The sequence below is a fragment of the Dermacentor albipictus genome, chromosome 8 (genome assembly GCF_038994185.2).
Source record: "Dermacentor albipictus isolate Rhodes 1998 colony chromosome 8, USDA_Dalb.pri_finalv2, whole genome shotgun sequence".
Lineage (NCBI taxonomy): Eukaryota > Metazoa > Arthropoda > Arachnida > Ixodida > Ixodidae > Dermacentor > Dermacentor albipictus.
This window is the reverse complement of record NC_091828.1, coordinates 33,392,689-33,418,033: the sequence shown is the minus strand read 5'-3', so window position 1 is coordinate 33,418,033 and position 25,345 is coordinate 33,392,689. Positions and strand designations below refer to the sequence as shown.

Below are 25,345 nucleotides of genomic sequence, written 5' to 3'. Positions count from 1 at the left end.
GCGTACTCCTCGGTGATTATGCGATGCTTGGCGACTGGTGTTTGTCGAATCCTCGAAGACGTCGAAAAGCAGCCTTTGTATCGTCGGAGCAGACTTCTGAGCTGCTGTTGCTTAATCACTGGGAGACTTGGATTAATGTCGTAGTCTGGTTCGGGAACCATGGTCGTCGGGGTAGATGCGGCGGAATCCGAGAGGACAAACGCATTACTGGTTTCCACAATTTCCTCGATGTACGCGACCGTCGTGCCCTTGTTGATGTGCTTGAACTCCTGGCTGAAGTTTGTCAGCAACACTTCAGTTTTCCCTCCATGCAGTCGAGCGATCCCTCTTGCGACGCAAATTTCACGGTCTAGCAGGAGACGTTGGTCGCCTTCGATGACACCTTCTACGTCAGCGGGTATTTCGGTGCCGACCGAAATAATGCTGGCGCGGGGCGGGATGCTCACTTGGTCTTCGAGCACACTCAAGGCGTGGTGACTACGAGGGCTCTCCGGCGGTATCGCTTTGTCTTCCGACAGCGTTATTGACTTCGACTTCAGGTCGATGACTTCGCCGTGTTGGTTCAGGAAGTCCATACCGAGAATGACGTCTCGTGAACACTGTTGGAGGATAACGAATGTGGCTGGGTAAGTCCGGTCATGAACGGTTATTCTTGCCGTGCAGATTCCAGTCGGCATAATGAGGTGTCCTCCAGCGGTCCGAATTTCAGGGCCTTCCCATGCAGTTTTAACTTTCTTCAAATGGGCGGCGATATGTCCACTCATTACGGAGTAATCAGCCCCTGTGTCGACTAAGGCAGTGACTGCGTGGCCGTCTAGAAGTACATCGAGGTCGGTGGTTCTTTGTCTGGCGTTGCAGTTGGGTCTTGGCGTCGGATCATGGCTGCGTCGCGTTAACTGAAGCTGGAACGTCGCGTCGTCAAGCCGTCTTTCGTCGGTGTAGTCTTAACTTCCTGACTTCGTCGGGTCGGCGGCGTGTCGTCATTAGGTCGTCAAGATCGTTTCTTTGTCGTCTTCGTCGGCGGCGGAGGATCTTCGTCAGTTCGACGAACAGCAACCGCACCTCCATCGGTTGCTGCTTTTAGTTTTCCGGATATAATAATAATAATAATAATAATAATAATAATAATAATAACTTTATTTGCATCCGAAATACACGATGCCGGAGGCCTGCAGAAAAAGCTGTCGCATTGCAGCTTGACAAGGCCGCAGGCCCCCGCACTGGCAACTTCACGTAGCAGTCAGCAAATTATAAAAATATATGTGAGTTACAATCAGCACTCACTGAAATCCATACATACAAAAAGATAAAGCTCATTCCATATGCAGACATCGTTATACAAATTATGTTATACAATTTGAAGTTATACAATTAATACAATTACAGTAGCGATACAATTCATACAAGTAATACAATACAATTTGAAGTTATACAATTATGAAGTGCAAACATTCAGCTTTCAAGACTCTGTTTATCCATGCAAGAACGCCACCAGACACCAGCGCACACAATATGAACCGCAGAAAGCGCAGATAACTCCGCGGTAAAAGTGCAACAAAATTATACACTAACTATACCATTCTTTTTTTTACTTTTCTTGTTTTCTTCTTCTACGCACTAAAGTATTTTCGAAGGTCCGCAAAAGTAATTTTGTCAGGCTCTATATTTTGTGTCTGTAGGGTATTCAATAACCTTGGCAGCCGATTTCTTAACATTTGTAAGCCATATGTTGTCCTACAAGTATCTATTGCCCATGTTTCAAAATTTCGCGTATTATATGTAGTAGAGTGATATTTCAACTTCGCTAACTGACGCAAGAAACAAGTATTAATTTTTATCTCTTGTTTATATCGCTTGTACAGGCAATAATCATAAATATTTGTTACTGGCATTATGTTGTAGCTGCGAAATAAGGGCTCAGATGGATAGTACCTGGGTACATCCGCAATAACTCGCAGAAACTTTTTTTGCAAAACATGGATTTTTTGCAGATTGGTTTGCCTCGTAGAGGCCCAAACTAGGTGACAATAATTAAGTCTGGAACAAAATAAAGTATTGTAGATTAGCATCATTACACTGCGTGGTAGTATACTTGCGTTCCGATATATGAGGCCGATTACTTGGGAGAGTTTTGTTGTTAACTGATCTATGTGCTCGTCCCAAGACAAGGTATTGTGGAAGACAACACCCAGTGTTTTAATAGAAGGCACTATATCAATTGGAGTTGAGTTAAGCAGAACCTTTTGATTTAATGATATCTTCTTGTTTCTAGCGTGAAACAACACTGCCTTTGTTTTCTGTACATTTATTTTTAAGGCATTTTCTTCTGTCCACTTTTCAAGCTTACCCAGGATTTCGTTGGCGTTGCGAACTATTTGGTTGGTTTCTTTTGCTGACAAAAATATACTAGTATCGTCTGCATAAATGACGAATTTTACTTCTGGACATATACTTACAATGTCATTCATATAGAGATTGAAAAGAAATGGTCCCAAGATGCTGCCTTGAGGCACACCACAAGAAACTGCTAATGGATCCGAGTGAAAGCCTTCTATGTCTAGAATTTGTTGCCTATTTCTTAAATATGAATAGATTAGAGAAGCAGCAACACCTCGCATACCGTATCGTTCTAGCTTCCTAATGAGCAGTTCATGATTAATAAGGTCAAATGCCCTTGAAAAATCTATAAAAATGCCCAGTATTACATTTTCTTTTTCGATTTGATCTAGTATATACTCTTTTTGTGCAAGAAGTGCCGATTCAGTGCTCAAACCTTCACGGAAACCATACTGGCAGTCAATCAAGATGTTGTGTTTCTGTTCGAATTTTTTCAATCTCTTGAGGATTACCTTTTCAAAGGCCTTCGAAAACACGGGAAATATAGAAACAGGCCGGTAATTGCCCATATCGTTCTTGTAACCCTTCTTATAGAGTACCTTAACACGAGCAACTTGCATTTGGGGTGGAAATATCGCTTTCTCGAGGCACAAGTTAAATATGTACCGTATGCATGGAGCAAGCAAAGAGGCAGCATGTTTCAAAGGCTTCGCTTGCATCCCGTCAACATCCAACGCACTGCTGTTATTTAGGCTTATTATTACCTCTGTCACTTCAGCTTCAGTGACAGGGTCAAGGAACACTGAACTGTTATTGTAGTAAACATTTTTTAAATCACTCGTTGCTGCCATTTGACCCGCGGATTTCACAATATGCTCATTGAAAGCATTGGCTAACGCCTTTTCTGACAACTCGTAGCCATTGTATTTTATTTCACGAACTGATTGGTTTTTGACATTATATTGTAACACTGAGTTCAACTTCTTCCAGAGAGCATTTGAGCAGCCATAAAGGGAAGTAAATAAATTATTAAAATGATGTTTTCTTGCTCTTTTTAACTCTTTGTTTAAACAGTTACGGAAAGTTTTCAACTTCTTCAGTGCGTCTGGATCTCTGTTCTTAAGAAATTTGCTAAACATTGTATTTTTCTCCCGAATTTTTGCTGCCAGGTCAGAGGTTATCCAGGGCTTACGAATTTTTCTCTTTTGTTTTAAGCGTACAAAAGGAAAGTTCTCTGTATATATAGGTTTAAGGAATTCTTCGTAAGCTGCGCAAGCATCTGTAATATTATACACAGTGTCCCACGGTACCAACGAAAGTTTGTCTGCAAATGAGGAAAGATTTTGCGGCGTAATACGCTGTATTAAATTTGCAGGCGAATTTTGTTTCATGTTCACCTTTTTACTACAGCATAAAAAAATAGGCAAATGATCACTCAACTCAGCCGCGATAACTCCAGCTCTTATTCTCTCCGGCATTACATTTGTAACAAAAATATCAATCAATGTAGACGTATTCAGTGTCACTCTTGTTGGAAGATTAATAACATTTGTAAGGCCATTGGATTTTAATAGAACATCCAGCTTAACCTTTGACGGATCACTGCTCAACATGTTAATATTCACATCACCACCAAAAATGAGATCGAAATGGTAATCATTTACAAACGCAAAAAAACCTTCTAGGTATTCTAAAAATGGTGTCATCATTCCGTTCGGAGGTCGATAGACAACAGCGATTACAATCCTTTGCAATTTCAACGAAATAAACTCATAGTCGCTTGTGCTTACGCAGAACGCCTGAAGTAACTCACACGAGAAAGTATTTTTTACCAAGATGCATACACCACCACCGCGACCACTGGTCCGGTTAGCATAGAAAGTTTGATAAGAAGGAAGACGGAAAACAGTTGAGTCATCTGTGCTCCATGTTTCTGTAAGCATTATCACGTCAAACACGTGATCAAGCTGCTGGAAAAAAAGAGTAAGTTCGGGTACTTTATGCTTTACTGATCGTATGTTTAGATGAAAACACTTCAGTGATTTCATATATACTGGTCCCAGGTGCCTTTCAAAGCCATGCGGCAGGACGTAACGTTCCGCGTCGACGTTATCCATGATTATCATTTAGTCATCTCAGAAACTGCCGTGTTCCTTATCTTAGTTTACTCAAGTCGCTAGAACTTGAAATGGCCACCGCATTTTCGCCGTCAGTTTTGCGCACGAGGACTCGTCCATTGTGATGCCAGACGTACTTGAAACCGTTTATCTTTGCCCAGTTTTTCACCTCAAAAAGAAGTGCACGAGTTCGTTTGGTTATGTTTTCTTGCAAAAACAACTTATCTACACAACTCAGCTCCTTCCGGTTTTGCCACCATTCATCTCGCTTCATTTGTTTGGCAAAGCGACAAATAACACCTGGCGTTTTTCCTTTTTTAGCGGGCAGTCGATGGATCGCCACAATATCATGTTGCAAAAGTTGTGGGAGCTCGGCCTTTCCTGCTAGCGCATTTATTTTTTCCAATAAATTCTCATTGTAAGTTTGCGGAATTCCGTGGAATTCCAGGTTTAGTTTACGGCTTTGCCATTCCAAGTAGTCAACCTCGGCCTTAAGCTGTGTGACCTCCTCCCGTTCTTCAAGCTTTAGTAACCTTCCTTTGATATCCGCGACATCGTGTTCATTTTTTTCCATGCGTGTTAGAAGCTGATCGTACTGCTCGCTCATGAAGTGAACAGCATCTTCCAAGCTCTCAACAGATTCTTTTAGGGGCAGCAATTGGTCCAGCTTGTCATTAATAGTCTTCAACCACACGCGTACATCATCTTGCGCATCAGGTTGTTTGGCCATCTTTTCTGCTAGCTGTGAACGCGACGTAGAGCGTCGGCATGTTGTGCATCGCCATGCTCTGCGATACGCTTCACCCTTCGATTTTACTGTAGCGTCGGATACGCCAGCACACTTTCCGGTAAGGTACAGTCGTGGACAGAATAAAATGGACCACGGCGAAGGCGGCCGGAGCGGCTGCGGGGGCAGCGCTGCTATCGCGCTTCGGGCGCTCCCGGCGAGAGTACCCCGAGTGACGTCAAACTTCTCCTCCGCACCCTCGCTCTCGCGCTGGCGCTTGTCGCGCTTGATAAATTTCTAGTGCTACGTTCGGCTCCTCTGCTGCTGACGGTCGGGACGAAGGGGCGCGTGAATCGCCAGTAGTTCAGCACTTAGCGCTGTCGCGCAGTAGCGGACGGCCGCAGCCCATCAAAGCGCCGCGCTGTGAAGGAACCAAACTCGATGTTTTTCTTTTGTCGGCGATTTACAGTCGCGGACGCAATGAAATGAGCCATGGCTTCGAGCGAAAAACGCGAACCAGTGCCAACAAGTGAAGGCGCCTGATGCGTGTTGAGACGTCTGCTCTTGCATGCGCGTCCCTTTTAGTTCGCAGCCTCTCCAGACCTCTAACATCGGCTTAGCGCTATTTAATCGTAGGGCGCAGCGCGAGGTGACGCCGCTACAGCGCCGCAACGTCTGGTGCGCTGCCGGAATGGGTTGTCGGGGGTGCACTGTTCTGTGCGCCCAGCTCACGCTGTTGCTGACGTCTGCAACCATAAAGCCACAGTCCCTATACATTTCTTTTTTCTGTCGCGTGACCACGATACCGCGTAGTCAAATGATAACTGCGGCGTCTCGTCCACGAGACTCCAAATTATCCGTGCGTGATAGGTTGTTGGAATTACGGTGCGCGACCCACTCTTTGCTATCTCGCACTGCTAGGGTTTATTCGCAGGAGATAATGCGACGAACTAAAAGGGACGCGCATGCAAGAGCAGACGTCTCAACACGTATCACTTCACTTGTTGGCACTGGTTCGCGTTTTTCGCTCGAAGCCATGGCTCATTTCATTGCGTCCGCGACTGTAAATCACCGACAAGAGAAAAACATCGAGTTTGGTTCCTTCATAGCGCGGCGCTTTGATGGGCTGCGGCCGTCCGCTACTGCGCGACAGCGCTAAGTGCTGAACTACTGGCGATTCACGCGCCCCTTCGTCCCGACCGTCAGCAGCAGAGGAGCCGAACGTAGCACTAGAAATTTATCAAGCGCGACAAGCGCCAGCGCGAGAGCGAGGGTGCGGAGGAGAAGTTTGACGTCACTCGGGGTACTCTCGTCGGGAGCGCACGAAGCGCGATAGCAGCGCCGCCCCCGCAGCCGCTCCGGCCGCCTTCGCCGTGGTCCATTTTATTCTGTCCACGACTGTACGTGCAATCACATTCACTGCATGTCATTGATTTCTCTTAATCATCGCACTCTTCTTCACATACTTTGCACTGCCCTCCCGGAGACATATTTCACTGTGGCAGCAGCAGCAGCGGTAATATCAAACGTAAGAGTAAAAGCTACGCAAAAATAATAATGCAGTTACTAACCTGCAAAAGTACAGAGGATCGGGCTTAGAGCACTGAGATGCACACCACTGCTACTGCTGCCAATGTGATGGGCGTGCTTTCGGGGATCAGTCTTATAGCCTCCTGGTAGATGACAGCGCCAGCAGCGGCTGATATGGCGAAGATTCTCTGCAGATAGGCGCTCCGTGATCTTTCTTGTTGGATACTTGGAAGATCCCAGCGTAGAACTGTCGACGTCACACCTGAGTGCAGTCTGCAAAAGTACAGAGGATCGGGCTTAGAGCGCTGAGATGCACACCACTGCTACTGCTGCCAATGTGCTGCCAATGGGCTCGCAGAGCGGCCCCGGGCTGGGCCGGTATATGGTCGGCGCTGCGGCGACAGGTAGCGGCCTGGTGACGGCGAACGGGACGGTCGTCGAGGGCTCCATTGAGTAGCGGCGAGGTAGTCGGCGATGTCACGTGGGCGCTCTCCAAGCTGTGGACGCGGCGCGTTGACGGCGAACCCTCTCAGTCCCAAGTTGCGGTATGGGCATCGGCGATACACATGGCCGGCTTCTCCGCAGTGATAGCAGAGCGGGTGGTGGTCGGGGGCTCGCCAAATGTCTGTTTTCCTCGGGTAGCTGCGCTGGGCGATGGGTGGGCGTGCTGGCGGCGGCGGCAGTGGTCGACGGAATTGCGGCGTTGCAGGGCCCTGGCGCAGTCGTGGAGGGGGACCTTGACGGCGGGCGATGGCGGCGTAGGTCATCGCTTCTGGCTGGGGCTGCGATGATTGTGGTTGTAACTCGGGAACTCCAAGCGATCGCTGAACTTCTTCTTTCACGATGTCGGCGATCGAAGCCACTTGGGGCTGCGACGAAGGCAGGACCTTGCGCAGTTCTTCGCGCACAATGGCCCTGATGGTCTCCTGAAGGTCGCCGGAATCCAGTCCTTGGATGGCGTACTGTGGCGTGAGCCCCTGGCGGTTATATTGCCGGGTGCGCATCTCCAGAGTTTTCTCGATCGTCGATGCCTCTGCAGAAAACTCAGCTACGGTCTTCGGCGGGTGACGAATGAGTCCTGCGAAAAGTTCTTGCTTGACGCCCCGCATCAGGAAGCGGACTTTTTTCTCCTCTGACATTTCCGGGTCGGCGTGCCGGAAAAGACGGGCCATCTCCTCCGTGAAGATCGCGATCGTCTCGTTTGGCAGCTGCACTCTGGTTTCTAGTAGTGATTGGGCTCGCTCTTTTCGTACGACGCTTGTAAACGTTTGTAAGAAGCCGCTTCGGAACAGGTCCCATGTCGTTAAAGTGGCTTCTCGATTTTCGAACCAGGTCCTGGCGGCGTCTTCCAGTGCGAAATAGACATGCCGCAGCTTGTCGTCGCTGTCCCAACTGTTAAACGTTGCGACCCTCTCATACGTCTCGAGCCAGGTTTCCGGGTCCTCGAATGTTGATCCGCGGAACGTCGGAGGGTCCCTGGGCTGCTGCAGCACGATGGTGGACGCTGGGGCTGCCATTGGGGTTGCCTTGTCCACAATTTTTTTTGGTCTTCTCAGGTAGAAGTCCGTGTTCCGGTGACAGTCCTTGCAGTCGGCGGCTAGCACGCTGGTCTTGGGCGACGTTGGTTTTGTCGTCGGGCTTCGGGCTTGGATCGCGGCTTTGCGGGGGCGTTCGGTACATGAACGCACAAGCACCTCCACCAGATGTCACGTGGTGGTGACGTTGAATAACACAGTAGCAGTACTGTGAACGACAAAGCTAACTTTTATTGGGCGAACCTGTGCTCACAAAACAGGCTACACTTATAGCACAACGATAGCGGCGAACACGCTCGGCGATCGTCGAAAATCTGATCAGCGCGTCGGCTTTTATACAGCAATCATCGAATGTTCCAGATTAAACGTTGGGACCCGCATGCCTTCTAAAATGTTCTACACCATTCGTGTCAAGCGATGAAATCAGATAACACAACGTTCGGCGACAACAGACAGCGGATAGAAGTATCGATAACATTCCAGAAACTTCGGATACATGCAGGCGCGTCCCGCGCTGTGTGATAACTTTTGTTAGGCGACAAAACTTGTCGCCCGATAAAGACAAGTACACGTGTCAATATCACGTTGCATCACTGTGGGGATTCAAGTTTGGCATTAGGATTGATCATCTCAATGTTGCGGTTAAACGTTAGATTATAATATTTGTGCTTACTCGTCTGATTACTACACCGACCCATTTTGAACTATATGTCGCTATGGCAACTGTAATACAGCGGAAATTTAAAAATTCAATTCTAGAGTTTTACGTGCCATAACCACCATTTTATTACGAGGTACGGCGTAGGGAGAGACTCCGGATCATTTCGGACCAGGTGGGGATCTTTAACGGGCGCAGGCGTTTTTGCATTTAGGGCCGTTTTACGCTCGAGGCGCCCGTCGCCGCAAGCCACACCGCACGCTTGCGGTCGCGCGAAAAATTGCACGTATCCAGCACTTGTGCACAAATGACCATTTACACTGTGTGCACATTGTATACATTACACTTTCGGTGACGGCGACGGCTTGCGGTGACGGGCGGCTCGAGCGTAAATCGGCCCTTAGTCCCCATCCAAATGCGGCTGAGATCAAGTTCCGCGACCCCGTGCTTAGCGGCGCAGCAAAGGAAATCCCACTTCACATTGTAGGCATCATAAAAGGATTTCTAACGCATCTTCTGAGGCACTGCGATACATACATACATACATACATACATACATACATACATACATACATACATACATACATACATACATACATACATACATACATACATACATACATACATACATACATACATACATACATACATACATACATACATACATACATACATACATACATACATACATACATACATACATACATGTAAGTGTGGTCTAACTTGAGTTGTTGGATGCTGTACTGATACGGCTACTCCTGCTGACTTCTGTGCAAAAAAATAAGTTGCTTGAAAAATTGAGTAATTAATTAATAAAATAATAATAAATGGACACTTGAGAATCAGGAAACAAAACATATGCCAGAGTGAAATAAAATGAACACAAGAAACTTCCACAACGAAAGCGAGTCGCTATATAAAATTGTCCCTAGTATTTCGAGTACTTATCCGTATTTATCAAAAAGTTTTTCACTGTACTGAAAGCTGCCCTTTCAAGGCCACTGACTGCCAGCGGTGCAAATATCGTCACAAGTGACAATGAATGATTGGCCAGAGCCCTTAGTTTGAAGCGCAGGTGCTCCCTTTGCTGCATTGGCCGCGCTGCGAAGGGCACTCTAGTGACGTCAGCCGGAGGACTCGCCTTTGTCATCTGCTACGCTCCGGCTAGATAGCTTCATTTTCGTGCGTTTGCTCGTGCTCTGGCTCCGTGCTCGCTTAGCATGGCACTCTCTAGTTACCTCTCTCCAGTACTCCAATACCTCCATTACCTCCAGTACTCTCTTACCATATGTATTTGCTTCTGAAGCTAGTTTTATAGAACGCTAGCATTACGAGGACAACACAAGTTACATGTTTAATGTATCTTTCGTATCACTAACCAATGTAGTAGCCACCACCCATGCATACCGATGGGGGGTGCGAAATGCAGGAACGCTTATGCATACTTATATTTAGGAGCACGATGCCCCAGGTGGTCCAAATTATTGCGAAGTATTCCACTGCGGCGTGCCTATTATTCTTGTGGTGGTTTTGGCACACAAAATCCTGGAATCTAATCGTTTATCTAAAAACATCTTTTTTCATACATCTGCTTGATAATACCACCACCCGCACCACCCAACAAGATCGATTGCAGGAACTCCTTCGTGCGTAGACCCTTAAGCAACGTCCACAACAGGTGCTTGACTGCCTCTGCACCAGATATATATCTAGAGGCCAAGTCAGTCCACACAGCAATTACATCGGTAAGCCCAACCCTACACTAGACGCCGATTTCAGCGTATCTGAAATACATGCTGCTCTTCGCAAGCTTAAGAGGAAGCTTTAGCTCTGGTGCTCGTATTTAAATACATGTAAAAGGAGAATTCGTTCTTCTCGGCAACAGCTGCACCAAATTTAACTAGGGTTGTTGCATTTAAAAGAAGAACTTACAATCTAGCGACTGTTGGCACTGAAGTTTTGAGTTCGGTCGTAAATTTTTTATAAAATATTGACAAAAATCGAAAATTTTCAAAAATCGAAACTATCAAGTTTCCAACTCTGTAACTCAACAACAAAAAATTATAATACAATTCCGTGAATTGCATCTAATAGTACATCTAAAGCGGACAAAATTGATATGTTACACATGAAAATTAAAAAAAATTAGTAATATGGAAATACACCTTTTGCAGAACCCTTGTAACCAACGTAACAAACTCACGCAAGATGTAAGATGACGTATCGAATTTGTCCGCTTTGAATGATATAATGGATCCCGTTTACAGAACCGCGATATCTGTTCTTGATGCAAATCTATTAACTGGTAAACTTCGTGCTTCTATTTTTTTCAAATGGTCGAATATATCAAAATTATTAAAAGGAAATTCAGGACATAAATCGAAATTCCGCTTCCATCAGTCACTAGAATTTTACTTTCTCTCTCAAATGCATCAAATTTCATTAAAATCGGTCCAGGGGTTATCTCAGAAAAACGTTTTTGCGTTTTACATGTATTTGAATAGGCCGCATCTGAGTTGGGCCCGAGCTAAAGCTTCCTCTTAATGGTCGTTCTGCTCCAGGGCTAGACGGGGTCACTAACAAAACCCATCGCAATCTCGACGACGAGTCCGTGTCCCATCTGACTGACTACATCAACGATTGCTGGCGCAGTGGCGCCCTTCCAGCTGCCTGGAAGACTGCAAACGTTATCCTAATCCCAAAGCCTGGCAAACCATCTAGCCTCAATAACTTAAGGCCCATCTACCTCACTTCATGCGTAGGCAAGGCGATGGAACACGCCTTTTTAGCACGCATCAACAGTCACTTCGAAGATAACTCTCTCTATACCCACACCATCATTGGATTTCGCGCTCACCTTTCAACTCAAGACGCTATGTTGCAGCTCAAACATCAAGTGCTAAACGACCATACCAGTTGACTCATACAGAATTGTTTACCGGCTTTGTTTTCAACTTTTGTTTGTTCTTGCTTCGATACCTGTGTATAATTTTGAATTCAGCAGTTTAAAGAACTGAGTTGTAGTGCTGTAAGTGACTGGTGTATTTATGTATCGCTTTGATGTTTTGACTTTGTTTTGACTTTTATGTTTTTCTTGACAACATTGTGTATTGAAAGAAAAAAAGAGAAAAAAAGAAAAACGGGAACTCAAATTGCTTGTTTTTTTACTGCATTGGATGGTGTTCAGTGTATATATGCGAGAGAACGTATTAATTTTGGTAATATGAATTTAATATGTTTTTTCACCAACTGCCTGGTCATTTTACAAGCACTGCGTGCTTAGATTGACCAGTAAATCCACGCTGTACAAATAAATTTGGATAAATAAATGAAAAATCAAATGAATGAAATCCTCGGACTCGACCTCACTGAAGCCTTTGACAACATTTCCCATGCAGCTATCCTTGACCAGGTCTCCGAACTACACCTCGGAGAGCGAGCCTACAATTACATTCGTGACTTTCTCGGCAATCGCACGGCCACCCTCTCGGCCGGGGATTTACGATCAGACCAGCTTCCCCTTGGCAGCAAAGGCACCCCGCAAGGTTTAGTTATCTCTCCCATGCCTTTTAACTTAGTCATGATTGGCCTTGCCCAGCAACTACAACGAGTCGACAATATCAACCATACCATCTACGCCGACGACATCACAATCTGGGCGTAGCGAGGCAGTAATGGTCAAGTGGAGACAGCTCTCCAAACGGCAATTGACACTGTTGGAGCCTATCTCCAAGGAACCGGACTGAGCTGTCCGCTGGCTAAATCGGAGCTTCTTCTCTACAAGCCCATTCAGCGGGGTCGCCCTCCCAACCACCAATCTGATCACCGACCCTGTGACGCCATCACCCTACGCCTTCAAGATGGCAGTTCTATCCCACACGTCCCTAGTATCCGGATCCTCGGTCTCACCTTCTCTACCAACGGCTCCAACGCCTTGGCTCTCAACAAGATATGTGCCCAATCACAAAAGACCCTACGCTTTCTTAAACGCATCTCTAACTGACGAAGGAGACTCAAAGAAGAAAGCCTTCTCCGCCTCGTGCAATCCTTTTTCATATGTCACATTACCTACGTTGCTGCGTACCTCAACTGGTACCGGGCTGAGCAAAACAAGCTCGACACCCTCATACGTGGAGTCTACAAGCAAGCACTTGACCTCCCGCATTGCACCAGCACTGAACTCTTCAACCAACTGGGAGTTCACAACACTCTTGCCGAATTCATTGAAGCCTAACAACGCTCTCAGCTTGAACGGCTCACCCTTACTGAAACGGGACGCTTTATTCTATCCACGCTTGGCTTCACCTATGATCAGCAACAGGGCCCTAAACAACCTATCCCGACCGACATCCGTAGCTGGATCAACATAGACCCTATCCCTAGAAACATACACCCTTAATATAACAGGGCCCGGCGCCAAGCTCGGGGCGGAGCTATCATAAGATTCCTTGCTCACGTACCTGGCGTCACATTTGTTGATGCAGCCCAATATTCCCATGTCACACGATTTGTGGCCATCGCCACACGCGATGAAGTCCTACATCACGCCTCCAGCATCCCGACCCCCACTGCCGAGACGGCTGAAGAAGTGGCCATCGTCCTGGCCACTCTAGATCCCACCTGTCACACCATCGTGTGTGACTCTCACTCAGCCGTCACTAACTTGAGCGAAGACCGTATTTCTCCCCAAGCTCTTCGCATCCTCTGCCGGGCACCACACTCTAAAGAAAGCATGATCTCCCTGACATGAATCCCGGCCCATGCGGGTCCTGTCCACTCACACCTCCCAAATCTCAACGAGGTAACCCACTCCATTGCGCGAGGCCTAGTCAACCGCGCCGTAGTCACTAGAGATGAGTTGGACACCAGGGACAATCTGACAACTTATAACGATCTCGTTAAGGTCTTTTACCTCAGTCGCCGAACCTTCCCCCCGTCACCCCAAGTACAGCCGGGCGCAGGCTACCACCCTGCGTCTGCTAAAAACAAACGCATACCTTTTACCCACCCGCCTCCACCTTATATTCCCCGACGTTTACACAACCCTGCCGTTGCTGTGGCATTCACCCGGCTACGCTTCCGCATATGCTGTGGGAGTGCCCAGCACAGTACACACAAACTAACACCACGACCCTCTCGTCGAGGTTGCATGAGGCTCTGCGGAGCTCCGCCCTCGACGACCAAACCTGCGCGACCCAGCACGCCCGTGAGGACGCGGCAGTGAGGCAAGCAAGCCCTCGACGTCCCCTCATGGGAGGCTTAGGCCCGGCCATCATAAAATGCTGGTTGTACAATAAAAGTTTATTCCTCCTCCTCATACAGAACCACAGCCCTCGGGCACAGGGACATGCTTTCCTGACTCCGTCATAAAACATCGCGCCCGGCGAGCGAGCGAGAGAGAGAGAGACAAAACTTTACTGTGAGTATAAATAAGGGTCGACGCAGCTTGGAACAGAAGCGCGATCGCAGGGATCATTCGCGGAATTTCGAGACGACGAAGAAGCATTGTAGTTGAATGGAAATTTTACACGTCGCTCCTAATTTTGTTCACTTGGTGTTACATGCATAAAGCTTCTTCTGACCAAAAAACTTATTTCATTGATAACGGCTTATGTGAAGCACCTGTTGCACACCGCTCTAACATGTTTCACAATCGTCAAGCATAGTTTACAATATTTTCTAGCAAATAAATCTCATTGCCTCATTATAGTTCAAAACCTTTGCTTGTTTGGGTTAGCGTCCGACTATTTCAGTTCGACGCAATTTCAGACTACTAGGAAACACTAAAAACATCATTTTATCATCGTAACAATAAAAATGCGACGCTATTCAGAAAAATAAAACTCGGGAACGCACGTAAACATTTTAATGCGAGAGTGTTAAGGGCTTCGTGTCGCAGAAAATGCGGTGTCGGCGTCGGTGGCGTTGTCCCCATGCAGCTGGGTCCTCCATGGGGCCTCCGAGTGGCGCATAGGCGTTACTGAACTGCTTGAATTTCTCAAAGTAGAATAGATCAGAAAATTTGTAAAGTACGACTTACGCACAACCTAGAGACATGATAGCCTCGGATTGTAATTTCAATATACGAGAAAAAAATCGTATTAGGAGAGAACGCAATTCTGTTACACGGAAACTCAAACATAAACCCATTTTCCAGCTGCCGTTGGAGGTCTGTCATCGTGTTTTTTCTGCGCCTGTAGACTTAGGTGCACGTTAAAGAACCCCAGGTGGTGGAAATTAACGGAGTTCTCCACTGCGGCGTGCCTCATAATCAGAAAGTGGTTTTGGCACGTAAAACCCCCATAATTTTTTTTCACTACCTCCGGGATCAGCCCACGGAGGAGGCCGCGTTCCTAACCATCATACAGGGGCGCGAGCTCTTGGTTTTTTACAACACAATCTAGATGGCGCGCGCCTCCACGCATTCGCGGCAGCTCGCCGTGCGGGGGAAAGAAAAAAAGAACCAGAAAGCTCATCGTTCGCCGCCAGCGTTTCCCGGTAAACATTACCGTCACATAAGCGGCAGTCGGCGGGAAGTCGCTTCCTGCAAAGTCATGCAGGAAGCGATTCCGCATCAATTTGCAGGGAACATTCCGTATGTACTGTTCTGCAAGCCTGCAGATCCACATTTCAAGAGCTCGAGCAGAGCCAACAGAAGAGCAGGTTGGCAGAGCAGGTCGGCCGACAGCGTGACGTTAAGTTCACGTAGCAAGCGAGCGCACGGCGCGGCAGTATTCACGCAAGTATTCGTGCAAGTGCTTAGTAAACCAAATGTATTCAGACTGATTCATCGACGCTACGTGCTAGCACACAAAATTTAGCAGGAACCGTAGCAGACTACGCTCCGCCTATAGCTTTGATTGCGTCTGCGCCGCAAGACTTTATCGAGGCGCCATTGGTGACGTCCTCGGAGCGTTGCACCGGGAAGCAAGCAGTATACTCCCGGTACTCCCGCTATAGCAGTGGCCACGCCTGTATACACACAGCATCGGATGGAACGCGATACTCGGAACTCGTTGCGACCGCCGCTTGCCTGCGCCACTGATGAGGTGCTAGATGACCGCCGTGCGACCGAATGCGTTCGCAATGTGCCGCAGATGCCCTCGCTTTAGTCGGATACCACGATGCACCCGCCCGGTGTCTCCAGCCCCCACGGTTGGCGCAGCCAGCGCTGACAGCCACGCACTCCCATAGTATCGCATTTCAATCGCTAAGCACTTGGAGTCCAGGGTCTGCGGCATATGAAAGTTGATATTTTAAGGCGAAAGGCTTTCTAGGCTCATGGTGAAGTTTGTGTCAGCGGACCTGACCGCCGGAGTGTCCGCGGAAGCGTCATTACGCCATATGAAGACATATTAAAGAATGAAAAATGATTGATAGGGACAGTTAAGTGAATGATAAAGTTGTTACAGGGAATAGCAGAGGTTAATAATGACTAGTAGTGACTAATAACGAGTACTAATGATTTGTAATGGCTACTAATGACTACGAGATGACCAATACGTCTAACGATGGCTAGCAATGGCCACATTTGAGTAGGAATGTCTAGTAAGGAGTAGTAATGGCTGCAATGACTACTAATGACTTGTCATCATCATCAGCCTGCTTAGGCCCACTGCAGGGCAAAGGCCTCTCCCATACTTCTCCAACTACCCCGGAAATTACTTGTAATTACTGTGATGTTATTGGGCCGGATCACTCCAGAAAAAGGGAGAAACAGCACGCGAAAGCAAAAACACACATCAGACTGGTATTGACGTACACGACACAGATAATGGCACACACACGTGACAATGTCCCAAAATGCCTCATAGGCGACATGCACTATATGTTTCGGTGGATTACGATTGGCCTACAGTTCCGGCGGAAGCGTGTGTCGCCGTGTCCGAGACCTCGTTGAACCGATGCCGGCCAGCGGGGTCGGACGACAGTATCGGCCGGCGGGTCGGGCAGCCGTGTAGGACGGCCGGGACGGTCGGCTGGGTCGGACAGCCGGGTTGGACGGCCGGGACGGTCGGCTGGGTCGGACAGCCGGGTTGGACGGCCGGTTCGGTCGGCTGGGTCGGACAGCCGGGTTGGACGGCCGGGTCGGACCGCCTTGCGGGGCTCAGGTAGCCGGCCACAGTCACCGGGTCGCGTCCACAGCTGGCGGGGTAGCCCTGTGGCCGCTCACCCGAACGCTCGAGTGCCCCGGTTCCGGACCGCCAGCCCTCCTGGACCAGTGCCCAGCGGAAGAGCGGGGCGAGGTAACCTCCCAGCGGGCGACAGCTTCAGGTGTGGCGTATTGGCGCGGTCGGCGATAGCTCCTATGGGCCAGACGCCCAGCGAGGAAGCTGCTTTCCGTCGACCGCCGAACCTCGCGCACTGCTCACGCCACGGGCCACGGGCCACGCTCTCTCGCGCCACGCTCTTCGAGACGTCACTGCCGACGCTCCCAAATCGGCGTCGATGATGATGATGGTTCTTTCGCGGGTATTTGCAAAGAGTCGGTGTCCTCTTCGCCCCCGCACGGCGCACTGCCTTCCTATGCTTATGCTTTCCACTCCCGCGACCATATATTATGACAATACCCCCCTTTTCGAGAAAGTTGTTTACAACTATTCTAACACATGGACGCGGTAAGTAAAAAAAAAAGAAAAAGGAAAATTGTCATGCACGTTTGTCCGGTTGTTCATATGAGCACACAACACATTGTTCACAGGGCATTGTGCTCTGTTAACTAGCACAGGTCCGTTCGCTTTCAAATAAGACTAAGCTCTTGAGTGGTCGCATTGTCCAATCGCATTTTGTTATATAACATGTGATTACGCGCGACTCAAGTAGTCAGCTCCGACATTGTCACAACCTTTTATGTAGTGAACAGTAAAGGAATACTCCTGTAAGATGAGACTCCAACGCAACACTCTGTTGTTGACGTGCTTGGCGGAATTTAAGTACTGTAAGGGTTGGTGATCTGACTGAACAACAAAAGGCTTGCCATATAGGTAAATGTGAAATTTTTGTACAGCCCAAACGAGTGCTAAACATTCCCGTTCAATTGTCGAATACCGAGTTTCTCGAGGTAATAAGTTACGACTAGCGTAAGCAACAGGGTGCAGCACCTGGTCGTCTCCTATTTGGAGCAATACTGCGCCCAGGCTTGTGTTGGACGCGTCCGTGCGCAGTACGAACTCTTTCGAAAGGTTGGGGGCAAGGAGGATGGGAGCCTCACTGAGCTAGCTCTTTAGTGTCGTGAACGCTTCTTCTTGAGTGGGGCCCCACACAACAGTACTACTTTGTCCTTTCTTTGTAAGGTCCGTCAACGGCTTGGTCAGTTCGGCGTAGTTCGGGATAAACTTCCTGTAGTAGCCGGTCAGGCCAAGAAATGACTGCACTGCTTTCTTGTTGGTAGGACGCTTAGTAGCAAGAATCTTGTCTAGTGTTTTGAGAAGTGGTTCAACTTTAGACTTCCCAATCCGATGACCCAGGAATGTTATGCTGCTCTCTCCTATTTCGCATTTACTTGGCTTGATTGTGAGGTTGGCTCGTTTGATTTTCTCAAAGACTTGTCTGAGGGTATCTATGTGTTCTTGCCATGTGTCGGTGGCAACGACAACGTCATCGAAATAATGATGGACGTTCGCCAAGCCTCCCAGTACGGATCTCATGAGGCGCGCAAATACTGCAGGGGCCGTTTTAATACCAAACGGCATGTAGATGAAATGGTAGAGCCCAGACGTGCTGGAGAAAGCAGTTTTTTCTCGACTTTCGGTAGACATGGGTACTTGCCAATATCCCTTAGTGAAGTCAAACTTGGAGAAAAACTTCTTTTGACCCACAAACGCAAGTACTACATCAATACGTGGTATTGGCTCGCAATCCGGGATGAGTATCTTATTTAGTTCCCTGAAGTCGACGCACAGCCGAATAGTGTTGTCCGGTTTCTTAACGACTACAATTGGCGCGTGGTACGGCGACTTTGATCTCTCAATGACACCCATTTTCAACATCTCTTGTACTTCTTTTTCGACACTTTCCTGCAAAGCAAGGGGTATAGGGTACTGCGGAACGTGTACTGGTTTATCAGTGGTTAGACGAAGCGAACATTCGAAGAGCGCAGTTTTCCCAGGTATGTCAGAAAAAATGTCTGCATACATTTCAAATAACTCCTGTATTTCCTGAGTTTGTTCACCCGTAAGATTTGTTGCCAACTTAACGTCAGTAGAAAACTGTGTGCGATGAAGGCTCAAGACAGGCATTTGCTTCACTTCGTCCTCTTCCCTGGTGTCACCTTCGGATGACCTTTCGTTGACCTCTGCAACAACAGAGACTTGGTGTGGTTGTGCAGGTTTCCGCTCCTCGTACTTCTTGAGCATATTGATATGAAAGATCTTGTTCTTTCCAGAAACTCCAATTACATAATCAACGTCATTTTTCCGTTCCTTAACCAGGAATGGTCCTTTCCATTGCATTAAAAGCTTGTTCGAGTCAGTTGGCAACAAAATTAGCACTTTATCGCCGGGATATAATTTCCTAGGGCGACTTTTCCTGTCATAGTAAGTTTTTTGTTTGTCGCGAGCTTTCTCTAGCTGATCATGTGCGATCTTGCATGTTTCCTCTAGGCGATTGCGCAAATCAAAGACATAAGTGTATGTCGTTCGCGTTTCTCCATCCAATTCCTCGTTCGTCCACAGTTCTCGTAATACCGTCAACGGTCCTCGAACGTGCCGGCCGTAAATGAGCTGAAAGGGAGAGAATCCGAGGCTTGCCTGCGGTACTTCTCTATATGCAAAAAGCAGAGGAGCAAGGTATCTGTCCCAAGATCGCGGTCTCTCTTGGCACATTCTCTTTAGCATCATCTTTAGAGTGCCGTTAAACTTCTCGACGAGACCATTTGCCATCGCATGGTAGGGTGTCGTCTTGAGTAGCTTCACTGAGAGTAATCGACTCACCTCTTTCATTAATTCTGAGGTAAAGCTTGCTCCTTGGTCCGTGACTATTTCTTTTGGCAAGCCGACGCGAGAAAAGATCTCGATCAGCGCTTCTGCAACATGAACTGCGTCGATTGCAGGGAGTGCCACAGCATCTGGATAACGAGTCGCAAAGTCGATTAACGTAAGAACGTATCGGTTCCCGCGGTCCGACTTTGGTGAAAATGGCCCGATTAAATCAACAGCGACCCTTTCAAAAGGTGTATGGATCAAAGGCATGTTGCCCAGAGGAGCGACTCCTACTTTCCCCTTAGGGGTTGTCCTTTGGCATTGGTCGCACGACTTCACGAAGCGTTTGACGTCTCCGTGTACATCTGGCCAATAGAATTCTTGTAGGACGCGATCAGTTGTCCTCTTGATACCTTGGTGTCCTGCCATGATGCTCTCATGTGCCACTTCTAATATGCCAGATCTAAATGCTTTTGGTATGACCACCTGCTTAAAGGTTCTGCCAGTGGCCAGGCGGTAAAGGCGATATAGCAATCCTTTTTCTTCGACGAATTCGTAGCTGTGCCCCTTTCCAGAATTGAACGACTTGCTCACTTTGGCGAAACTATGCTTCAGCGTCGGGTCTTTGCGCTGTTCTTCAATGAGTTGGTCTTTTGTTACGTCACGTAAGACAATTGTTGGAACGCACAAGGGACGAATCTTGCCTTGTTCTTGTTCTTCAATTTTTGCTTCAGCCACGCTCGATACATGGTGAGGCTTCCTAGGCGCCTTATTACGCTTCATCCCTATCGACGACGACTCCTCGGTGGGAGCATCGGGGGGTTTCCAGTCAGAGTCTGGATCATATGGTCCTCTGACGCCTGGAAGATTTCCCAGAACGAGGTCGTAGAGGGGCTCGTCCATACATGTCGCTGTTAACTTGCCTGAAAAATACGGCGTGTTCACTTGTACGACAGCTTCAGGCAGGTAACTTGTTGAGCCGTCCAGAAGAACAACGTTGTTCGTTCTTCCCGTCATATACATCTCTGGAACGAGTTCTCGTTTGACAATTGCGGTATTACAACCGGTGTCTCGTAGTACATGAACACTTCTTCCCAGCAGCCGGCCTTCCACCACTGGCATCCCGTCGACGAGGAAAGTTACAGCAGTCCCAGGGTTCTTGCCCTCGCTGTCACTTGATTGGCGAATCTTCTTTCCTGGATGCTTTGATTCTTTCACTGGACGAGTCCGGACTGGTCGAGATTTGGTGAATGCACACGCAGAACTTGGTTTGCTGTCCCCGTACCGAGTTCGGCAATTTTCAGCTGTATGTCCCGTTCTGTCGCACAACTCACACTTCAGCATACGCTTAGGTGGGGCACGGCAGTCAGGTGCCAAATGTCCAAACCGATGACAAAGGGTGCACATAAGTTGCGGTTTCCTGGGCGCTTCAATGTTTTTTCCACCAAAATCCTTTGCGTTATCGGGACCCTTTCCTAGGTTTGTCCAGTTCTGCGCTTCAAGAAAGCGATCCGTCAAGCTAGCAAGTTCGTCAAGGGATTTGCACTCTCGCTCCTTCAAGAAAATTACTAGCTTTGGCTCACAACAACGCAGAAACTGTTCAGAGATCATGTGATCTCGTAGACCTTCATATGTTTTAGGCACATTAGCCATCTCAATCCAATGGTCAAAATAGGCTGAAATTCTTGCTGCTAACTGTCTTCCAGTTTCGCCCTCTAGTGCTCGTGCTTTACGAAACTTTTCTTGGTAGCCTTGAGCCGTGAATTGAAACCTTTGTAGCAAAGCTTTCTTTACCTTCGAGTAATCTAATGAATCGGTGGCAGTCATCCGACCGATCACAGTTAACGCTTCCCCAGTCAGACACATGCTCAAAGCAAGAGCCCATTTTTCTTGTGGCCAGTCCTGTCCTGTTGCTACGCGCTCAAATCGCTGTATATACGCGTGTAAGTCATCGCGTTTCTCGTCGAACAAAGGAAGTAACTTCTGTGGGTTGAGGGATGACGAGGAGGTGCTGGGTGCAGTCAAAATTTCAGAAGCCGCTGCCGGCATATTACGAGCTCCTTCCTGAAGCTGCAGCTTTAGCTGGAGGATCTCGCGCTGCCTCTGGTCAGCTTCCTTGATTGCCTCTCGCTCCGCAGCTCTCTCGTCCCTTTGTTTTGCCTGTTCGGCCTCAATCCATCTGCGAAGTTCTGCGCCTGACAATCCTATTTGGAGACCTATAGCCGTGATTTTCTCTAAATCCATGGTGCCGTCTACTAATGTGTGTCTGCGCTCAAGCGAAACTGCCCCCTTTCACTGTATTTACGAGTGAATCCTGGCAGGCTCGCCAGTTTGTGATGTTATTGGGCCGGATCACTCCAGAAAAAGGGAGAAACAGCACGCGAAAGCAAAAACACACATCAGACTGGTATTGACGTACACGACACAGATAATGGCACACACACGTGACAATGTCCCAAAATGCCTCATAGGCGACATGCACTATATGTTTCGGTGGATTACGATTGGCCTACAGTTCCGGCGGAAGCGTGTGTCGCCGTGTCCGAGACCTCGTTGAACCGATGCCGGCCAGCGGGGTCGGACGACAGTATCGGCCGGCGGGTCGGGCAGCCGTGTAGGACGGCCGGGACGGTCGGCTGGGTCGGACAGCCGGGTTGGACGGCCGGGACGGTCGGCTGGGTCGGACAGCCGGGTTGGACGGCCGGTTCGGTCGGCTGGGTCGGACAGCCGGGTTGGACGGCCGGGTCGGACCGCCTTGCGGGGCTCAGGTAGCCGGCCACAGTCACCGGGTCGCGTCCACAGCTGGCGGGGTAGCCCTGTGGCCGCTCACCCGAACGCTCGAGTGCCCCGGTTCCGGACCGCCAGCCCTCCTGGACCAGTGCCCAGCGGAAGAGCGGGGCGAGGTAACCTCCCAGCGGGCGACAGCGGGCGACAGCTTCAGGTGTGGCGTATTGGCGCGGTCGGCGATAGCTCCTATGGGCCAGACGCCCAGCGAGGAAGCTGCTTTCCGTCGACCGCCGAACCTCGCGCACTGCTCACGCCACGGGCCACGGGCCACGCTCTCTCGCGCCACGCTCTTCGAGACGTCACTGCCGACGCTCCCAAATCGGCGTCGATGATGATGATGGTTCTCTCGCGGGTATTTGCAAAGAGTCGGTGTCCTCTTCGCCCCCGCACGGCGCACTGCCTTCCTATGCTTATGCTTTCCACTCCCGCGACCATATATTATGACAATTACTACTAATGACTTGTAAAATATACTAATGACTACGAAATTACCCATGTGTCTAAGAACGACTTGTAATGATAAAAATAGATTACAAATGACTAAAAATACTTACTAGTGAGCTGTAATGAATAATAATGACTGAAATTACTTGTAATGACTACTGATGACTAAGATATGGCCAACATGTCTAACGACGGCTTGTAACGACCGCAATTGATTACGAACGACTAAATATGCTTAGTGATGACCAGTAATGACTAATAATGACTAAAATGACTTGCAATGTCTACTAATGACTACGAAATATGTGTAACGATGAATTGTAACAACTACAACCGATTGGAAATGACTAGATATGCTTAGTAATGACCAGCAATGACTAGTAGTGATTGAAATGACTTTTAATTACTACTGATGACTATGATATTACCAACAATAATGACGGCTTGTAATGACCACAATTGATCACAAATGACTAAAAATGCTTAACAGTGAGCAGTAATGCTTAAAAGAAAAAGAGAAAGAGGCGAATGATAAGAGGAGGGAGAGCAGGCTTTCGCCGTTCACCTCTTAAAGGAGATTTTAAAAGATCCTGCAGTTTTGAACTCTTCAGTGAACCATGCCGCGGATGATCTTGTAGTGAAGTGTTACTATAATGAGTTTATGGATGGATGGGTAAGTGTTTATTGAATTGTAGCATCATGGCTGAACATTGGAACGGTGTATTAACCATTTTTCGCGGCGATCCCATGGGCGTTGCCATGTTTGATCACGTGGTGATGAGTCCATTGCGTGCCTCAGCTGCTTTACTTGCCTCTGTGCTTACAGTGGATTTTTTATTAAACATTAAAAACATGACACCAGTGCGGCTCTGCAAACATCTGTCGCCGGATATCGTAGACGGTGACTGGGAGGACGACACGCGAAGCTTTGGCTGTACCGCCTCAAAAATCATGTAAGCGCTTTCGGAGATCGTTACGCTTTGTCCAAACGGCGCGAGGAAAGTATACAGTGCTTGCAATAAAAGCGGGGCTAAATATGTATTCCAAGTTATCATAACATTCTGCTTATGAATTGAATCAGTATAATTGTGTTTAGCCCTTTGTTCTTTATTTGCCAATCCATTTGAAACAGCGGCTTGTCATGCATGTGACTCAGTAAGGTTGCTCGCGCACTCCCTATCTGATTGTTTATTTTCTGCCTGATCGCTCGCGAGTGTGCTCAGCCGCAATTGATTTGTTCTTGCTGTGCGTGAGGCTTGTAATGTAGCCATTCAGTACATTCTAATAGCTTGTAGTATATGCGTGTAATCGCTAGCCACTCGCTTACTGTGTGGACCGTTACGAAGCATTCAGCTTCGAACATTAGTGTGCAGTCGGCGTTGTCGCCGTCGCCCATGTTTCGGCGCATTGATTCAAGTGTGCGTTCGTTCCCTTATTTTCTATACGTTGGCGATAGAATGAGCGCAAGTTTGCGTGTGAGTAGGAGTGGCTGTGTGTAGATAACGTGCGAGAAACCTACTATGTGCCAAGAAGCGGCGCTACTCTATTTGTCAATGCATAACGACTGGTGCTCACTTGTGCAGACGTTCCGGGGTTGAAGTCCTTTCCTTTGAGGTTGGATTGGATGGATAAGAGACCTTTTTTTTCTATCCTCAAGGGAAACCGTCCATTGTGAAGGGGCGGCAACACAGGCAGTCCTTGTGTAGCGGCGGTTTAATTAAATGAGGTATACGAACTCACGTGCGGGGTCGTCTCTGCGTGTGTTCGTCCCTCTCTCCTTCCCCGAAGAAAAAAGAAACATGGGCAAGGCGCCAGCAACGCACAGCAGTTCAAGTGCCAGCATTTATCGCACGGTCGCTGCCTCGCCTGCTAGCTCAGTCGGTTAGAGCGTCGTGCTAATAACGCGAAGGTCGTAGGTTCGATCCCTGCGCAGGCCATTAATTTTTTTCTCTTTTTTAGCAGAAGCATTCTTTGGCGAGTACACCCAGCAAAACCTGACCCTCCCGTGACGTGACGCCTATTGTCAGGTTATAATGACTATCAACACAATAGTAAAAACTCGCAGAAACGCTTTTCCGAGACCACTTGGTCAATTTTAGTGATTTTCTTTTTTCATTTGAGAGAAGGAGTTGTATTCTAATGCCTTTTGGAAGCGAAACTCTGATTTAGGGCCTGAATTCTTTAACAGAAATTTCCAAAAATTCGTAAGTTTGTAAAAAATGGAAGCAAGAAGTTTACAAATTCGTAGCTTTAAAGCAAGAACAGATGTCGCATTTCTATAAATTACATCC

At 48.0% G+C, this 25,345-nt stretch overlaps 1 protein-coding gene and 1 non-coding gene across 2 annotated transcripts; one reads left to right on the top strand and one right to left on the bottom strand.

Annotated features, from left to right (window-relative positions):
• Positions 1-4,491: 4,491 nt before the first annotated feature.
• LOC139049222 (uncharacterized) lies at positions 4,492-19,259 on the bottom strand. Its single transcript, XM_070524587.1, has 2 exons — positions 19,152-19,259; positions 4,492-5,451 (listed from the first exon to the last, which is right to left on the bottom strand). Exons 1-2 carry the CDS (start codon positions 19,257-19,259, stop codon positions 4,492-4,494), a joined length of 1,068 nt encoding a protein of 355 aa, XP_070380688.1.
• Positions 19,260-24,917: 5,658 nt separating this feature from the next.
• Positions 24,918-24,991, top strand: TRNAI-AAU (transfer RNA isoleucine (anticodon AAU)). The gene has a single exon. It is a non-coding gene; the product is annotated as a tRNA-Ile (tRNA).
• The last annotated feature ends 354 nt before the right edge of the window (positions 24,992-25,345 follow it).